Here is a 19,410-nt window from a genome sequence, read left to right as displayed (position 1 = left end):
GAGGCACGGGCAGCCACACACCGGGGACGGCACACAGGCACAACAGAGGCTGGAAGGCAGGAGGGACCCCGTAGGTTCAGAGGCCCTGCGGACAGGCAGGTGCAGTCCTCTGTCACAGCCGCCCTGGGAGGCTCCACCCAACCCAGCTTCACCCGGCTGCAGGCAGCTGACCTGAGCCCCATGCCGAGGCCCCACCCACTCACCATTGTCACTGTTGTCATCCACCAGGATGACCTCCTTGAGCAGCTGGGAGGGCGTGTGGTTGACCACGCTGTGCACGGAGCGCAGGATGACTGACAGTGCCTCGTTGACGAAGATGAAGACCACGGAGACCTGGGGCAGGTCCCGGGCATAGGTCATCTGTCTGCACCTGCAGGAAACATGCTTTGAGACGTGTGGGACCCTGGTAGCCACGTGCACCCTGCGAAGATCAACAGGATGAGGCTGTGACCCACAAGCAGATGCCAAGGGGGGTCAGAGCTGTTCTAGAAAGAAACTAGTAACGGTAACACGGCACTCAGCGCCACGTGGGCCCTGTGCTCATGCAGCCCTCACAGCAACCCCCAGGGGAGCCAACTGTCCCCGTTCTGCAGTCAGCAGCCTCCCCTGTGGGCCAGGAGGGTGGGTGCTGGGATTCCAACCCCAGCTCAGCTTCAGGAGCTTGTTGAGAATGGCGCTGCTGGCCACAGCCGAGGAGCTGCCCCCCACCCCGCCCCCCACACACCGGCGGCCACTTCCCGCCCTGGCTCACAGCTGGGTTCTGAGCCTCTGGCGAGAATTTCAAAGGGACAAGGGCTGCCCACGTTGCCGTCGCATTTTTATGGGCTGTGGTGCTCCGCTAGGGAGATTTCATCACTCAGAAAAATGCTTTCTGACAAGGAGACTTCACTCCATTTGTCTGTGGAGGAAAAAGCTTGGGTTGCACAATTTTCAGGAACTTGCAAAATGTGTAAAACAAAAAACCTTGAGAGAGGAAATACATCTGAAGGTGGACTGCAGGGGCAGCTGCAGGTTGGAAAGGAGCTTTCGGATTGGGAGCAGAAGCGCTCCCAGAGCCGGGGGGAGGCGGCAGGCTGCTCAGAAAGGCGGTGGGGAGCCCCGTCCCGCGGCGGCCCTGCTCACCGACCTCAAGTACATGCGCTGTGCCTGTTTGTTCCTGCAGGGTCTGTCTCCCGCAACCAGAAAGTGAGACCCCGAGAGCAAGCTCCTTTCCTGTCCTGTGGACTGCTCTATACCAAGAACCCAGGCTGTGCTCAGCACACAGCAGGTACTTTATAAACATCTGTGTAATGAGTGGAGGAACTAAGACTCGAGGCCCCAAGCACACCGGCCGGGCCCGTGAAGCACTCATGCCTGCTCCCTGCAGCCTGGATGCACGGCCAAGCCCCCGGTCAGAGCCGTGGAGGAAGCCGCTGGCCTCTGCGGACACGGGTGGACCGCGCCCCTTCTTTCTCCCTCCATTACTAGGTCAGGAGGCCAGATGTGTCAGGCTTGGCTGTGGGGCCACGTGCACCTGTGCCGAAGAACTTTCCAGTAGCAAGGACAAATAATTTACGGCGTGATCATTCTCGGGGCCTCCAGCCTTCTCAGACTTTACAGCGAGGCGGGGCGGGGGCAGAGAATCCCGGTGTCACCTGTGGGCGCTCATTCTTACTGACCTCTCATTTGATTGAGAATCCGTGTCCGGTGCCCACTCTTCGCCCCAGGATACTGACGGCTCTTTATCTACTGATCTCAGCGGCCACTTGCTCTATGAACAAGCCACCTGCATGGAACGCAAGGCCTGCCTCCTGCAAGCTCATCACTGCAGGTGTGAGAGATGGATGTGAGCCCCCCAAGACACCGGCCACGCGGGGGAGTGTGTGAGGCACCCAGGAGCTCTCGGCAACAGAACCTTCCAGATACACCCCCTGCTCTCCACTCGGCAGGAATGTGGAAAAGCCGAGCCGGGCTGGCCTAAGCAAAGAGGGGCTTGGAGATTCATCCACAGGAAAAGTCCAGGTGTGCTTGGCTGTTCAGTTTCAGGCTCAGCTTGGGCGGGGCTCAGAGCTCATCAGCGGGACACGGGCCTCCGTCTGCCTCTCTTGGCTCCACGCCTTCTAGCTCGAGTTGAACCTCAGGAAGGCCTGTCCGCATGGCTGAGGCTGTCTTCCCGCAGACCCAAACCTTACAGGGGTTTGAGCCAGGAAGTCAAGTCACTGGCCCTGAATTTCTGCCCCCAGCCTTTCCCGCCTGCCTCCTGCTGGGGATAAGAGAGAGGCCACAGGCAGCGAACCACGGCTGGGTGGGTCTTCCCTGTGGAAGCCTTATCTTCTGTGCTGGGCTGAGCAGTATCCCCCTCCCACAACCCAAGACACGGTGTCAGCAGGACATGGGCCTATGTCTCCGATCTCCAAAACACATCTTCTGGCCCAGGTTTAATCTCAGAGGAGCCTGTCCTCATGTGACCTCATTGCAACTGGGATCTTTGTGGTTGTAATTAAGTCAGGGATCCTGAGGTGGGACTGAGGCAGGATGGTAAGGGCGAGGAGGACACACTGACTTTCTTGTTCCCTGTATGAAGCCCCTGGGCCCCTTTTGCAGCAGGGTCCTCAAGGTAAGCAGTGCCACAGGACACCAGCCGACCGCCAGATGCTGACAAGTTCCTGATTCCCAGTGCGGGCTCAGGAAATAGAACGAACACCCCTCACTCCTGACGCTCAGTGCGGGTCCAGGAAATAGAAGGAACACCCCTCACTCCTGATGCTCAGTGTGGGCCCAGGAAATAGAATGACCACCCCTTACTCCTGACGCTCAGTGTGGGTCCAGGAAATAGAAGGAACACCCCTCACTCCTGACGCTCAGTGCGGGCCCAGGAAATAGAAGGAACACCCCTCACTCCTGACGCTCAGTGCGGGCCCAGGAAATAGAAGGAACACCCCTCACTCCTGACGCTCAGTGTGGGTCCAGAAAATAGAAGGAACACCCCTCACTCCTGATGCTCAGTGTGGGCCCAGGAAATAGAATGACCACCCCTCACTCCTGACGCTCAGTGTGGGTCCAGGAAATAGAAGGAACACCCCTCACTCCTGATGCTCAGTGTGGGCCCAGGAAATAGAATGACCACCCCTTACTCCTGACGCTCAGTGTGGGTCCAGGAAATAGAAGGAACACCCCTCACTCCTGATGCTCAGTGCGGGCCCAGGAAATAGAAGGAACACCCCTCACTCCTGACGCTCAGTGCGGGCCCAGGAAATAGAAGGAACACCCCTCACTCCTGACGCTCAGTGTGGGTCCAGGAAATAGAAGGAACACCCCTCACTCCTGACGCTCAGTGCGGGCCCAGGAAATAGAAGGAACACCCCTCACTCCTGACGCTCAGTGCGGGCCCAGGAAATAGAAGGAACACCCCTCACTCCTGATGCTCAGTGTGGGCCCAGGAAATAGAATGACCACCCCTCACTCCTGACGCTCAGTGTGGGTCCAGGAAATAGAAGGAACACCCCTCACTCCTGATGCTCAGTGTGGGCCCAGGAAATAGAATGACCACCCCTCACTCCTGACGCTCAGTGTGGGTCCAGGAAATAGAAGGAACACCCCTCACTCCTGACGCTCAGTGCGGGCCCAGGAAATAGAAGGAACACCCCTCACTCCTGACGCTCAGTGTGGGTCCAGGAAATAGAAGGAACACCCCTCACTCCTGACGCTCAGTGCGGGTCCAGGAAATAGAAGGAACACCCCTCACTCCTGACGCTCAGTGCGGGTCCAGGAAATAGAATGACCACCCCTCACTCCTGACGCTCAGTGTGGGTCCAGGAAATAGAATGAACACCCCTTACTCCTGACGCTCAGTGTGGGTCCAGGAAATAGAATGAACACCCCTCACTCCTGACGCTCAGTGTGGGCCCAGGAAATAGAATGAACACCCCTCACTCCTGACGCTCAGTGCGGGTCCAGGAAATAGAAGGAACACCCCTCACTCCTGACGCTCAGTGCGGGCCCAGGAAATAGAATGACCACCCCTCACTCCTGACGCTCAGTGCGGGCCCAGGAAATAGAATGAACACCCCTCACTCCTGACGCTCAGTGTGGGTCCAGGAAATAGAAGGAACACCCCTCACTCCTGACGCTCAGTGTGGGTCCAGGAAATAGAATGACCACCCCTCACTCCTGACGCTCAGTGTGGGTCCAGGAAATAGAAGGAACACCCCTTACTCCTGACGCTCAGTGCGGGTCCAGGAAATAGAATGACCACCCCTCACTCCTGACGCTCAGTGTGGGTCCAGGAAATAGAAGGAACACCCCTCACTCCTGATGTAGCTTCTCCAACCTCCAGCCAGTTACCCAAAGCCCACGAGGCTCTTAGCCACACACTCCTGCCTCGGAGGGGCCAGGGGATTCTCCGGGAGCCCGTGCACACAGCTAGGCTCAAAGTTCAGCTTATAGGGACCCTTCGCTTATTTTGATGGAGACACACCCCCGGTGAGGGTTTTGTGTGTAGTGGCGCTGCAGCGTGTGTTGGAGCACGTGTGCCAGCCGTCGGTCTGTCTTTCCATTCCTGACCTCACCGTAGTTCAGGAATACGCACGCACATCTCCCGGAAAAGGCCTCCCCTCAAGGCACCGGGGGCTGCCCCTCCCTCTGAGCAGCACTTCTGCTTTGTGACGAACTATTTTGCCTTCTCGTGCGTTAAACTTGCTCTCAAATTCTTTTGTGCTGCAAAGTCAAGAACCTGACCCAGCCATCCACTGACAAGAAGATCATCCTGGGTTCAGAGTGGGTCCTAAATCCAGCGAAGAGAAGGCAGAGGAAATGCAGCATGGAGGCCAGGCAGGAGGCCACGTGGAGGCAGAGGCAGAGACCCTAATGGCACGGCCACGAGCCCAGGGGTGCCTGGCACCCCAGAAGCTAGGAGAGGTGGGAAGGATGCTCCCTGAAGCCTCTGGAAGGAGCACAGCCTTGGCCTCCAGAATGGGAGGGAGCAGATTCACGATGCTGGAGCCACCTGCCTGTGGTCCGTCTTCTGCTCTCAGATGTGGGGCCTGGGCCTCCGCTCCTGCAAGGCTGCTTCTGGTTGCTGCGTGAGTCGCCGCTGAGTTGCGCAAGGGGGACGTGAGGGGTGTCTTGGAGTCTCTGTTATTATTTTCTGCTGTCCCTAAATGGGCTCAGGGCCTCCCTCGGCTGGGGGTAGAGACTCAGGTGAGCATCGCGGTGTTTCTGAGAATAAAATGTCTCAAACGCAGCCTCTGCTTGGCGTGTGAAAGGGCCAGTCTGAGGCGTGATCTGCGTCTGGACATGCGGCTGAACTCTCTCCCGAGCAGCGGTGAGGAGGTGGCATGTGGGCGCGGAGAGGGACGGAAGTGGGAAAAGCCAGGCTTGTCTCATGAAAAAGAAGACACCTGAGCCCAGAGCGCAAGCCCCTGAGAGGAGGGCAGGGGGACGAGGGCGGGGAAGGGGGCGGGCAGGGGGACGAGGGCGGGGAAGGGGGCAGACGGGGAGCACACAGGCTGGCCCATGGTGATAACAGCAGACAGGAGGATGGGAGGTGAGCAGCCGGGGGTCCTCAGTGAGGCTAAGATACATCCCCCCAACCCCGCACACGGAGACCGCACACAGTCACCTTAGCACCCCAGCGGGCTTCAGGGTAGAGCCTGAGCAGCTGATTCTGAAATTCACATGCAAATAAATGCAAAAGATCTTGGAGAGCCAAAGCAATCTCAAGAAAGAAGGTGGGGGCTCATGCCACCTCTAAAGACAAGACTTTGGCGTCACGGCCAATGACAGGGAAACGCTGGAGTGAAGCCGGACAAATACAAAGATAAGCTGAAACAGATAAAGGACTAAGGCAAAGAAAGGATTCGGCAAATGGGAAGTACACATGCACACTCAGACCCACACACACAAGCACACGCACTCACAAGCACAAACCCACGCACGCACTCACACACACAAGCACACACACAAACACGCACGCACTCACACACACAAGCACACAAAGCACAAGGCCCACGCATGCACTCACACACACAAGCACACAAACGCACGCATTCACACACACAAGCACACAAAGCACAAGGCCCACGCATGCACTCACACACACAAGCACACACACACAAGCACACAAACACGCATGCACACACACAACCACACACAAGCACAAAACCCACGCGCACACACACACAAGCACACATAAACACACACGCACACAAACACGCACGCACTCACACAAGCACACAGACAAGCACACAAACACGCACGCACTCACACAAGCACACAAAGCACAAAACCCACACATGCACTCACACACATAAGCACACAAACAAGCACACAAACATGCACACACAAGCACACACAAGCAAACACGCACACTCACACACACAAGCACACAAAGCACAAAACCCACGCATGCACTCACACACACAAGCACACACAAACACATAAGCACACAAACACGCATGCACACACACAACCACACACAAGCACAAAACCCATGCACACACAAACACACATGCAAACACGCATGCACTCACACACACAAGCACACGCACTCAAGCACAAAACCCACACATGCACTCACACACATAAGCACACACAAGCACACAAGTACGCACTCACACACAAGCACAGGCACTGACAAGCACAAAAGCCATGCACGCACTCACACAAGCACACACACGCAAGCACACTCAAACCCATAGTGCTCTCACGCACTCACACATTCACACGTGCCTACTCCCACACACGCATGCCCACACATACACACACAGACACCCACACCTACACACTCATGCACACACACACACGCTCTCAAACACACACCTTGGCAAACAAACACTTCTCATTCTGGATAAATGAATTTTGATCTGTACCTTCCAGCACACACAGAAGTTAACTCAGAGTGGATCCTTGACCTGAGTGTAAAACCTAAAGCTGTGAAGACCCTGGAGGGAAGCAGACAGGAGAGCCTCTGTGACTTTAGGCAAGATTCCTGCAACAACAACGGAGAAACCGGACTTCGTTAAAATGAGAAACTCCTGTTCTTTGAAAGACACTCGTGGGTAAATAGAGACACGGCATGGCAGGCTGGGGAAGATGAATTTTCCAGGCACAGACCTCAGAAAGGACCCGTATCCAGGAGTAACACAGACTCTCACAACACAAAAGAAAGAAAACAAGAGGTCCGGTGAAAACCAGGAAAAAGATCAGAACAGATGCATCATCACCGAAGACACAAGCGGCCACCAAGCATGAGCACAGGTGCCCACGCTCAGCCGCCGTCAGGGAGCCGAACTCAGAGCCACGTGGGTCGTGGAAGGGCTCACATGCAACAACCCGCAAAAGTGGCGCTAGTGAGTCACAGAGGGGCCGGACGCCCACACGCCGAGGGACCCACACACACCGAGGGACCCCCACACGCCGAGGGACCCCCACACGCCGAGGGACTCACACACGCCGAGGGACCCCCACACGCCGAGGGACCCACACACGCCAAGGAACACCCACACACCGAGGGACTCCCACACGCTGCTGAGGGTCGCAGGGGGCCTGGAGCACCCACACACTGCGGGTGGGGATGGGACGTGGCTCAGCACTCTGTGGAAACGTGCAACGCATGGATATTGACGCTGGAGTTCAAGCCAGGGCTGGAGCCAGACATCGGGACCGTTTGCATCCGTTAGACGGGAATGAAGGGCGCGGACAGAGGGAGGAGCCCAAGGGCTCAGCCCAGGAATGCCCACCCGGGAGCTCTGAGAGGCAGGGAGGCCGTGGGCTGGGAGACCAGGAGGACCCAGGGCGCCCAGCACGGTCACGGGAGGTGTCAGGCGGAAGCGCCACCTGCCCGCCAGTGGCCGAGGAAGACTCCAGCCGTGGAGACAGAGGCCTCAAACAGTGTGATTTCCACAAGGGGTGGGTCCCATGTCCCCCGTGGGAGAAGAGCAGGTGGCGCCAGTGGCTGTGAGCTTTCCCAAGGAGTGGGTCCGCCAGGCAGAGCAGAGGAAGGGGCGGGAGGCACCGAGTCCCATATTCGTCTGGTGAGGGGAAAAGCGGGAGAAGGCAGAGGGGCACCTGTGAGGAGCCAGTGGTGGGTTCCAGAGCCCAGGGCGGGCGGCCTTTGCCCGAGGCAGGTGCTGCTCAGAGCAGGAAGGTGGGCCGTGGAAGACGGGCCCATGCTCAGACGTGGTTTCAGCTCAAACACCAGACATGACTGTGAAGAAAGCTGGAGTCAGGTGAACAGACTCAGAGCCGAGGGAAGGATGTGAAGCTGATGCCGCCGGGAATGTGCACCCGGGCACGTCTCAGGCGCTTGGGGCCACCTGGAGCCTGGCAGGGCGGCACGGGCGCCTGCTGGGACTCTGGCCTGGCCGCTCACCCTCCCATGTCTAACCGGTGACAGGTCTGGCTCTTCCCTGCAGCACGCGCAGGCGAGGGAGACGGGCGCGTGGATCAGTCGGTTCCCGTTCAACTCCGGCTTGATCTGTTTTATAAGCTCAGCTCTGAGACCTGAACTTCGTGATGGACCCTCTCGCTGAGGCACCCCCAGGCGGCTTCTCCCGTCTCCGGCTCTGTCTTGGGAGCCGTGCTCTGGACGAAACTCCTCAAATAACACAATGTTTCCCGAGACGGCTCTGGTTTAGTTATTCTAGAAAGAACAAGTCCCAAGTAGGGATGAGAGATGGAATAGGGTCACGCCTGTTACAGGCTATGGTGCTGAACACACAGCTGTTGTAAAACAGTCCATCTACGTGGCCAAGACAACTGTAAAACATGGAATCGATCAAACCGAGCTTGGCAAACAGCGAGCACCTCTGATCCGGGACGTGAGAAACAGAAGCTACGTTGTCATAGAGGGGAGCAGGGCTGAAAGTGAAGCCAAACCCTGTGTCTCCCTGACATATGACCACCAGGAACTTCCTCCCGAGGGGCAAACTGGAGAGCAGTGGCCTGGGAGTACCCGGCAGGGTGATGCCACCTCTGTGCTCTGCAGGGTGCCAGCTGGAGATAAAGCCCAGGTGCAGGAGCCCACGGGAGCAGCTGGCTTCACACGTGGGCTCTTCCATACATAACGGTTCTGATTCTACGACTGTGATCAATAGGGACTCAGTTTGGCTTTAATCGACTTCAATTCTCTCTTTAAGAAGAAAGGGATCAGATGTGTCTGAGGTCCCAGGTGGAGCAGTCCGGCATCATCTCCCAGCCAGACCCGACCACATGGCCATGGCCACGGACACGGCGCCCTGCAAGGGATGCCAGGAAATGTGGTCTTCACTCTGGCTGGAGCCCAGATAAATTTCAGAATTCTACTAGGGAGGAAGAGAGGGAGAAAAGATAAGAGGGAGGTGACGGTCAGTCATTGCCACACAGGGAGGAAGGGGAGAGGGGAGGAGGCAGGGAGGCAGAGATTCAGAGAGAGGAAGGAGGAGATGGAGACAGAGAGGGAGGGGAAGGAAGGAGGGAGGGAGGGAGAGGAAGGAGGGAGGGAAGGAGGGAGGGCGAGGAGGGAGGGAGGGAGGGAGGGGACAGAGGCAGAGAGGAGACAAGAGCAGCACAGTCCTTAAAAATCAACCAAAGGGGAGAGCGGGCGCCTCGGCCGCCGCCGTCCGCTGCTTCCTCGCGACACAGACGCTGCGCCCGCCGCTCCTGCCCACACATCTGCCTTCTTGTTTGTTTCTCCCAGGTTTCTTTATCCCGTTTTTGAACCAATTTCTTCACACAATAAAATTAAGAGATGGCACGGGGCGGGGGCGGGTGCTCCTCTGTGTTCTGAGGGTGGCCCCGCTCAGCGAACTTGTGTGGGATGAAATATCACAGCGCCCACCCCACGGCCGGGGCGTCCGTCAGTTCCCGGCTTCCCGCTACACCCACGGCCGCGGCAGCACCCGGGTAGGCGGCCTGCGCGTTCCCGACAGACGCTGCGTTTTCCGCAGGAGGAGGCTCAATCTCGGGCCATCAACCTGCGCCTCACCCTGACACTCATCACAAACCTCCGCAGACAAACTGCTGTTTAAATTGGAAATAAGGTAATATATCTGCCTCATTTTCCACCCAGCACTACTCAGCACAAAATAGATTTTTACTCATAATACAGTATCCTTCTCAAGCAACGAATCGTCTTTCATTTTAAAGGGATATTTATCAAACATACATCAAATACGACGGTCGATGAAGCGATACAAAGCCTGTGCCCGACGCCCGGTCTGGGGAAAGAGCGTGATCACCCGGCGTCGCCCGCGCCTCCGCCGCGTCTGGGCCCTCCCCAAGGCTCTGCCCACACCTCCCCATCCCCAGCGACACCACGGCCACTGTGTCCCCCACGCAGGCCTCGGCGTCCCCTCTTCCTCCTGACGCTCCGTTCCTGAGAATCGGCCCGCGTGGCTGTGAGCGAGTGGTCATTCTTGCTGCCAGGCTGGCCTGTTCTGTGAAATCACAGTTCCATTCTGTGGCTGGGGCAGCGAGGCTCTGGGCTCTTTTCTTTTCTTTCATTTACTTCTGAGATGGAGTCTCGCTCTGTCACCCAGTCTGGAGGGCAGTGGCACAGTCTCAGCTCACTGCAACCTCCGCCTCCCAGGTTCAAGTGATTCTCCAACCTCAGTCTCCTGAGTAGCTGGGATTACAGGTGCCCGCCACCACGCCTGGCTAATGTTTGCATTTTCAGTAGAGACGGGGATTTCCGCCTCGGCCCGCAGCTCCCGCCCTTGTCAGGTGCAGCTGCTGCCGACTGCTGTTCTGGCTTCCAGCTGTGCCTGAGTCAACTCGGCCAGCTTTGATGGTGGCAAAGCGCCCTTCCTGGAGGTGGGCAGCCCAGGACCCACAGCCGGGCCCCACTGTGTGAGCGCCCTTGCCCTGGCCCTGTGCTGGGAGGCAGCGTCGTCCCCACTCCGACGTCACACAGGAAACAGATGCCAACCAGTCGGCAGCGGACCCCCAGTGACTCGCCCTGAGCAGAACCCGAGGGTTCTTTGCTGGACTTTAGTGGTGCCATGTCTTTCAGACAGAACATAAACCAGGTTTATGGTGTTTGGAAAGCCCCGGAGGTCAGCGAGATCACAGCAGCTGGAGTAGCTCTTGAGACACAGGGATTGAGGGCTGGGCAGAGGCGACGCGCTGAGGACAGGGGCCAGGGGGCCAGGAATGTCACGCTCGCCAGCCCAGGGAGCACAGGGCCCACCTCCAGGGCCTCAGGGCTGGAAGGAAACCCAATCCCCATCAACTTTCCAGGCCCTGGGCTCACTCCGCCGTTGAAGGAAGACCACCGTGGTGAACTTCAGAGTTTTCACATCCACAGTGAGGCCAGCTTGCCGATGCCCTCACGGATGATCACAGGGTAGAGAAAAGCCAGACGCCCTGCCCCACACGTGCCCTTTCACTCCTGCCCTTGTCCGCTCCTTACAACAGGCAGCCTGGCCGGCCCCTTCTCACCTCCCTGGGTGCGGTGGCTGCACCCCCTCCCCGCCTGGCGAGGTCACCGCGGCAACCTCGGCAGCGGCCCATGCGATTCCAGGCTTCCATCACCCCTGAGAAAGTCAAGGCCCCCTGCTGCCCAGCTGGGCCCCTCCCTACACCCCCCCACTTAGTTCCCTTTGGCTCACTCTGCTGCCTCCCGGCCCCTTGCTCTGCAGTCCCTGCCCCAGGGCCTTTGTGTCCCCAACCCCCGCCTGGATGGCCACACGCACCGTCACCCTCTGAGATGCTCAGCCCACGCTTGACGTAAAACCCCACCGGGGCCAGCCTCCAGCGCCCTGCTCTGCCTCGCTCTCCGTGCCCCTGCCCTGCTCTCCTGCTGGCGCGGCTCCCGGGGCAGGGGTTCTGCTTGTGGGTTTGCTGTTTCACCGCCCCAACCTGGCCCGCAGAACTGTAACGCACACAGACCTTACAGCGCTTGAGTTCATCACTTGTGGCAGAGGGGAAGGCGGGTGACGAGCAGGTGGCATCTAAAGCCTCAGAGCTATCGGTGAGACTCCGTATGGTTTTGTTTGAACATAATGTTAAAAGTCTAAAGGCGGCTGGGTGCGGTGGCTCACTCCTGTAATCCCAGCCAGAAGGCAGAGGCCGCGGTGGGGCGAGACTGCGCCACTGCACTCCAGGCTCGGTGACGAGCAGCATCTTGGGAAAGCTGCAGGGACCTGGCCCAGCACAGGCTCCACCCCACATCCCTGTGACTGACGCCTGCGTCCGTGATGCGTGTGCCACAGCCAGTGACTGGTGCTGACACAAGCCCACGATCCATTTGTATTTCCCTATTGTCTACCTCACACCCGTTCTGTCCCAGAACCCCACGTGGGATCCAGGTGCTTATTATTAAATCTAACCGACTCAGCGCATCAGCAGACGTGGGCTGTGAGAGGACCCGTGACAGGCGTGTCACGAGCCCAGGCTCAGGGTTCTTCCGATCCTTGTCTCCGGGGCCTGGAAATGAAAGGCAGAGTCAGGTAATCAGCAAACTACTGGGGCAGACCTGCAGTGCCCACCAGGTCCTGATGTTCCCAGCAGGCTGAGACCCCAGATCCGTCTGTGCGTTCTGACAGGGACCACGGGGAAGGCCAGAGGCGTGCCCCAGGAGACGCCCCAGCCAGGGACCACTCGCCAGCCACTTCAGACCTCATTCCAGACACGCCCCAACAGGGACGGCTCCACTAGGCCAGGGCCCCCAGTGAGGCAGGCCCTCCCAGCTTCCCACAGAGGGACGGGCCCTTCTGTCTGCACAGCCTCTCCCAGGGTGACCCTGCTCCACGGGGGAGCTTCCTCATGGGCTGCACGGCCTTTCTGATCTGTGCTCTTCCAGAACCTCGCCCCGACTGCAGGGTGGCGACCGTGGCCTCTTCCCGCGCACCGGGCGGGCGTGGCTGCCCTGCCGACCACATGGCGCTGCAGGTGACCGCCTCCTGCCTGGCTGCTCTCAGGGCCAGCTTCTCTCCCGAGGGCGGCTGACTTCAGATTTAGGAATTTGGTGACTTTGAAGGTCCCTGCTGGAGAGACCACGTGCAGTGGCCAGAGATAGAGGGGTGCCCGGCTGGCCAGTACCCCGGTGTTGGCACCTTGGGTGACCTTCACCTGCGTGAAGGATCCTGAGAGCCTGAACCACTGCCCTCCAGAGCCAGGAGACAGAAAATTATAATGGTGCCGTCACCTCGTGCCACCAAACTTGGGTGTTGGTGACTCTTGGCCACCCAGCGGCCTGTTCCTGTCCCGTGTGGATGTCCACCCTGCCTGTTCCTCCTCGCGACAACCCAGTTTCATCTGGTTTTGGGTCTCAGAGGCCAGGTTCCTCACCAGCCCCAGTGGGTGAATCTTAATTGTCCTGAACGCAGCCCCATGCTTCCATTTCTCTGCAGGCGGTGGCTCAGGACGGGCCTGGGTGAGACTCTGGCTGGGGATTCTGGGCAGGTTTCCTCTGCTCTGAAGAGGGGCAGGGGAGGGGACATTTCTATTCTCACCCTGTGGAAACTGGCCTGGGAGGAGGCGATGCTGGGAGCTGATGGTGAGCTGAGCCCACACCCTGAACGTGGCCAAGCAGAGAGCTCGAAAGAGCCTGGGTCCCTGAGGACATCCTGGAGCCGTGGAGGAACGGCTGGGCCCCCGGCCTTGGGCTCCCTGTCGTGGGAGATTGCGGGTCCCTTCATCGCTGCAGCCACTCCTGCCTGCCTGTCGGTTTTTATCCACTGAGGGTTTTCTCATCCACACAGGACGTCCCTCTCTTTAGGGGGCTCCTGCTCCTCTCCCCTAGACACAATCACCCAACAGCCAGAGTGGGTGCTGCAGCCTCACCCCACCTGCCGTCTCCCCTGGGACCCTGGCCCAGGTCTCCATGGGCTTTGGGCACTTTGCATCTGCAGACTACAGTGGAAGTGGGGCCACGTGCCCCTGCACCGAGTCTGGAAGCACAGCGAGGCCCGTTGCCTGCTGGGACATTTGTTCCTAGAGCCCCAAGGCACCACATAAGGAATCCCCCTCTCCAGAGGCCCCCATGCTGGGAGGGGCCCAGGCCACGCCAGGCCACCCAGAGCTCCCAGTGGGGAGTCGGTCCTGTGCCTAATGAAGCCCTGGGGATTCCAGCCCCTGCTGTGCAGCCCCAGTGACCAGGTGCCCCTCACGTCCCCCCAGTGACCGGGTGCCGCTCACGTCCCCCCCAGTGACCGGGTGCCGCTCACGTCCCCCCCAGTGACCGGGTGCCCCTCACGTCCCCCCCAGTGACCGGGTGCCGCTCACGTCCCCCCCAGTGACCGGGTGCCGCTCACGTCCCCCCCAGTGGCCGGGTGCCCCTCACGTCCCCCCCAGTGACCGGGTGCCGCTCACGTCCCCCCCAGTGACCGGGTGCCGCTCACGTCCCCCCCAGTGACCGGGTGCCCCTGCCCCTCACACTTCCCCTGGAAGCGCTGCCCAGGGAGGAGCTGCTCCCCCTGCACCTGCCCTGTGTGTCCACGCGTGTTCAGCGTGGCTAAAGCCCTACTAACCTCAGGGCCACGTGTTTGGCGGCGGCAGTAACTAGCCGAGCACCTTCCCAAGTCTGGCCTGTTCCATCTTCCCCAAGAACACATGGTGTCCTCAGTGCTGGGAGAATCGTGGTGCCTCCCGAGGCGGATGGATGAATGAAGGGTGGGGCTGAAGGGGCAGAGACGGGTGAGGCCGGAGCTGACCTCCCTGAAACACACACAAGACGCTGTGTACACATGAACACACGGGCACACACCCACACACACCTGGGCACACGCATGTGCGCACACAGCATCTCACCCACAGACCCAGCACACACTGGAGAGAGCTGAACCTCGAACAGACCCCGGGGCGCAGCTGAGGTGCTCAGATCACCCACGGCTCCTGTTCATCAGGTCAAGGGCATGCACTGATCACAGACAGATGCTTCCACACAGACCCTCACAGACCCCCACAGACCTACAGCCACAGGCCCTGTCCCTACAACCCAAACCCACCTCCACAGAGACACACGGCCAGGACTGGCTGCACCCGCTCACTCAGCACCACGCTGTCCTCAGCCATAACTGCAGAGGAACGAGCACACGTGTGACCCTCAGACACACACATGCACACGCATGCACGCACACGGACGCACACAAATGCACACACGCCAATGCATAACTGCTGAGGAACGAGCACACGTGTGACCCTCAGACACACACACATGCACACGCATGCACACACATGGACACACACAAATGCACACATGCCAATGCATAACTGTTGAGGAACGAGCACACGTGTGACCCTCAGACACACACATGCACACACACACACACGCCAATGCATAACTGCTGAGGAACGAGCACACGTGTGACCCTCAGACACACGTGCACACACACACACACACACGCCAATGCATAACTGCTGAGGAACGAGCACACGTGTGACCCTCAGACACGCGCACACACACACACACGCCAATGCGTAACTGCTGAGGAACGAGCACACGTGTGACCCTCAGACACACGTGCGCACACACACACGCCAATGCATAACTGCTGAGGAACGAGCACACGTGTGACCCTCAGACACACACACACGCACACACACATGCCAATGTATAACTGCTGAGGAACGAGCACACGTGACTCAGACACACACGTGTGCGCACACACATGCCAATGCTCTCGGGCCTCGCACACCTGCGTGCAACACCCACGCATCAGACACAGACCTCTGAACACAGGCAGAGAAAGGTCCTCCCCACCCCCCTCACTCACACAGAGACGGGTCGGGGCCATCCCTCAGGGTCTCCTCCAGGTGACTGATGGGTCCAGCTTCCTGGAGGCCAAGCGCCCCCCAGGGCTGACTGACAACCTACTCAGGGCAGTGCGACATCCCTGGGCGTCTGGGGCTTCCATGCATCAAGAAGGGGCCCCCCAGGCCCGGGGTGTGGTCTGCAGGGGTGTGGTCCATGGGGGTGTGGTCTGCAGGGGTGTGGTCCATGGGGGTGTGGTCTGCACGGGTGTGGTCCACAGGGCTGAGTCCTTCTGCTTCTCCAGGCAGTGTATTGGCCAAGGAAGGGGCACCCCCCCACAGTCCCTGGCACGAGGCCCACACACCGGCAGCTGCCCTGGAGGCCTGGCGACGTCACGTGTGGGCACCTGCTCAGTGGGGATGCCACGTGTCCTCCTCCTGCTACTTTGCTGGGCCCTCCCTCCCTGCCCAAGGCCACCAGGGATCCCCAGCAGGCTCTCCAGCCATCTGCGTGGCAGAAGAGGGAGCTGGACCCAGGCCCAAGAGGCTCTTCCGGCTTAGAGTCCAGGGCTGCCTGGCATGGAGCAGGCTCTGCCCCATGGGTCCCAGCAAATCCACACCAGAGCAGGAAGCCACAGGGTGGGAACCTTGGCTTTCCAGTTTCGCTTCCGTGAACCAAGGACAAGACTGGCTTGAAGCTGTGCCCGGAGGGGCCCGCAGAGCTGCTCCAAAGGCAAAGACCACCCAGTGGGAGTGTGTTCCCCCTGAGCTCACCCGAGGGTCCCACTCCCCCTGAGAGGTTTCCTTCCCAGGCACAGACCCCGGGCCTGCACAGAGCCAGGGATGCGTGAAACGGGGAGACATCAGCTGGGGAACGGGCCGCCGCTCCCACACCTTGATGAGGAAGGACACCTCTAGCCCCACGATGGCGCCCGACTTCTCCTGTCCTCACCGTCCATGCCTCCCGCCTTCTCATCACAGACCTGAAATGCAAGAGGCCTTAGACAGAGAAGCTTCGTCAGGAAGCTGGGCTGGGCTGAGGTGCCTGCTCCCAGCTCCTCAAAGGCCTTCCACTAAATCCTCACTTATCAGAGCTGACAGCCGGGCTGCTCGGGCTAAGGCAATTAACACACATGAAGACTCCGCAGACACGGAACGGGAAACGTTCCTGTGCTGGGTGTGGGACGGCCTCTCGGATTAGGCACGCGTTTTTACGATTCTGTTTAATTTGGAGCTGCCAGTCTTCCATTCATTATCCCATGGGCCACTCCTAATCATCAAGATCTGTGTCATGTTCTTTGTGCCATAATTAAAGCCACTGCCTAATTAGGAAAGCATCTACCCCAGACAAAGGGAAATCGGCCACGCAGCTAATGGGGAAAGGTGGGGAGGAGCTGGGTCTGAAAGCGGATGGAGTTGCCTGCTGGTGCCAGAACACACATGTACATGCATGTCCACACACGTGTACACATGTGTGGGCACAGGGACACATGTACAAATGTGGACACAGGCATGCACGGACGTATCATGGACACACAGGCACACACGGACACGCACACTCACAGGCGTACACACATGCACAGACACAGGCACACATATGGACACATACACATACACACACATGCACACTCACAGGCATGCACACACGGACACATGCAATACACATGCACACTCACAGGCATGCACACACGGACACATGCACGCATGTACACACACAGGCACACAGAGACACATGCACACTCACAGGTGCACACACATGCACACATGTACACGGACACAGGCACACATATGGACACATGCACACTCACAGGCACACACATATGCACACATGTACACACAGGCACACACGTGGACATGCACACTCACAGGCACACATGCACACACACATGCACACAGACATGCACAGGCATGCAGACAGATGCACACTCAGGCACACACACAGAGACACACAGACACATGTGGACAGGCATGCACACATGCAGACAGACGCACATTCACAGGCATGCACACACAGACACGGACACATGTGGACAGGCATGCACACACATGCAGACAGACGCACACTCACAGGCACACACACGTACACACACTCCTACATTCTACATGTATTTTCGAAGACCAGACCCGTCAAACCAACCCACCCAGCAATGCAGTTTCTGACGGATGGTTATGGCCTCCAAGGGGTGAAAGCATTTCGGGAATCCAAGCCACAACGTTTTGAATGGGTCGGGCTGCACGTGCTTCTGTTTACTTATCTAATCATCCTGCAGTGGCCGGGCGCTTCCACCCACATGGGACAAGACGCAGCTTCCGTGATGGCTGGTGGGGGATGGAAGACTCCCACAGACACCGCTAATGTCACATACCCGCGTGTTGCCACCTTGCCACGTCCCGGCTAAGCCACTGCCCACTCACGTCCCCGTCCTCGTTGTGCAGCCGGCCTCCAGCGTGTGGCTTCGTGCGGCAGCTGTCACGTGACTTTCTGCCATGGCTGCTGGGGCTGGAGCGCTGGCACTGGCCGGACACCTGTCTTCATGCCACCCCAGGGCCCATCCACATTCACTGTCCGTGTGAAGCACGTGGGCCGCCTCACAGCCTGGCGGCTCCAGGACTGCTGGGGGCTCCCCTGAGGCCCCTGCTCTGCTGCCAGCACTGGGCCAGAAGAACTCAACCTTCCCACAGCCGCCCTGAAGTCACGTAGCATCGCATTGAACGTCCTGTCTTGATGGCCGCAGAATCCCACTGGTTTCAAGGGGAGGACAAGGTTCTGGAAGACATGTTTGCATCCATCCTTGGAAAGTACTATCTGCCACACCGGGCCACGTGAAAAAGTGAGATTCTGGAAAAATGCACTCCGTGGAACCAGCGCGCAGAGGCCCAGGGTCGGAGTCCCGCCCACAATCTGTTTCCGTGGAAGCAGGGTCCTGGCTCCGGCCACACCCGCTCATGCAGGGACTGAGCGGCCGCTCTCCTGCCACAGCCACAGGGTTGAGGAGTTGCCGTGGAAAGCGTGGGGCCTGGATGCCTCCCACATCGGCATCTGGTCCTTTTCAGACAACGTGTGCAGACTGAGTCCTGGGACGCTGGTCACGAGGAAGTCGCTGAGCCGGTGTGACAGCGGCCCGGGCCTGAGCCGCAGCTGGGACTCCAGCTTAGGAGACGCTTCCCCTCCAGAGCCCGGGTAGCCCCGCACCCAGCACAGCTCCCAGCCACTTGCTTCTGATGCTCGGGCCCCGCCTGTCAGTCAGCATCCAGCAGTGGCACTCACAGAACTCCAGCTCAGGCTGGGGAAAGGCAGGTGCGCTTGGGTTCCCGCAGCCCCGGGCCCAGGGAGGGGTTTCAGCTTCTGCTGGATTCAAGGCCTGGTTGTGCAGCCAGGGGGCCCGACGTGAGGCTGCACAAGGATACCCAGGGTTCCTGCACTGCCCAGCCAAGGCGGTCCACGTACACCCAGGCTTCCTGCGCGTCCAGCCAAGGCGGTCCTCAGAGGCCCTAGCTCTGCCGTCTGCACACCTGTGTTCCTCCCAAGGTCACATGTGGAAGCTGCGACCCTCTGACCAGTGACGCTATCAGGAGGTGGGGCCTTTGGGAGTGATGAGGTCGTGGGGTGGAGCCTCACGAACGGGATTTGTGCCACAGACAAGGGAATCCCGAGCTCCCTCACCCATTTCACCCCGTGAGGACACGAGGGAACAGCTGCTGATGACCTAGCAGAGAGACGTGCCAGGCCCCGCCCCACCGGCACCCCGATCCTGGACT

General features: G+C 59.1%; 1 protein-coding gene across 1 annotated transcript in view; it reads right to left on the bottom strand.

Annotated features, from left to right (window-relative positions):
• GALNT9 (polypeptide N-acetylgalactosaminyltransferase 9) overlaps positions 1 to 19,410 on the bottom strand; it is a 120,329-nt gene that overhangs the window by 60,771 nt on the left and 40,148 nt on the right. Inside the window, exon 3 of the mRNA XM_021675912.2 lies at positions 204 to 370. Within this exon, the coding sequence (XP_021531587.1) occupies positions 204 to 370 (167 nt within the window). The remainder of the gene's footprint in view (positions 1 to 203; positions 371 to 19,410) is intronic.

This window comes from Aotus nancymaae, unplaced genomic scaffold (genome assembly GCF_030222135.1).
Source record: "Aotus nancymaae isolate 86718 unplaced genomic scaffold, 86718_ANA_hifiasm-v0.15.2.pri h1tg000021l, whole genome shotgun sequence".
Taxonomy (NCBI): Eukaryota; Metazoa; Chordata; class Mammalia; order Primates; family Aotidae; genus Aotus; species Aotus nancymaae.
The sequence above is the reverse complement of the archived record's forward strand: the minus strand, read 5'-3'. Positions and strand labels throughout refer to the sequence as shown.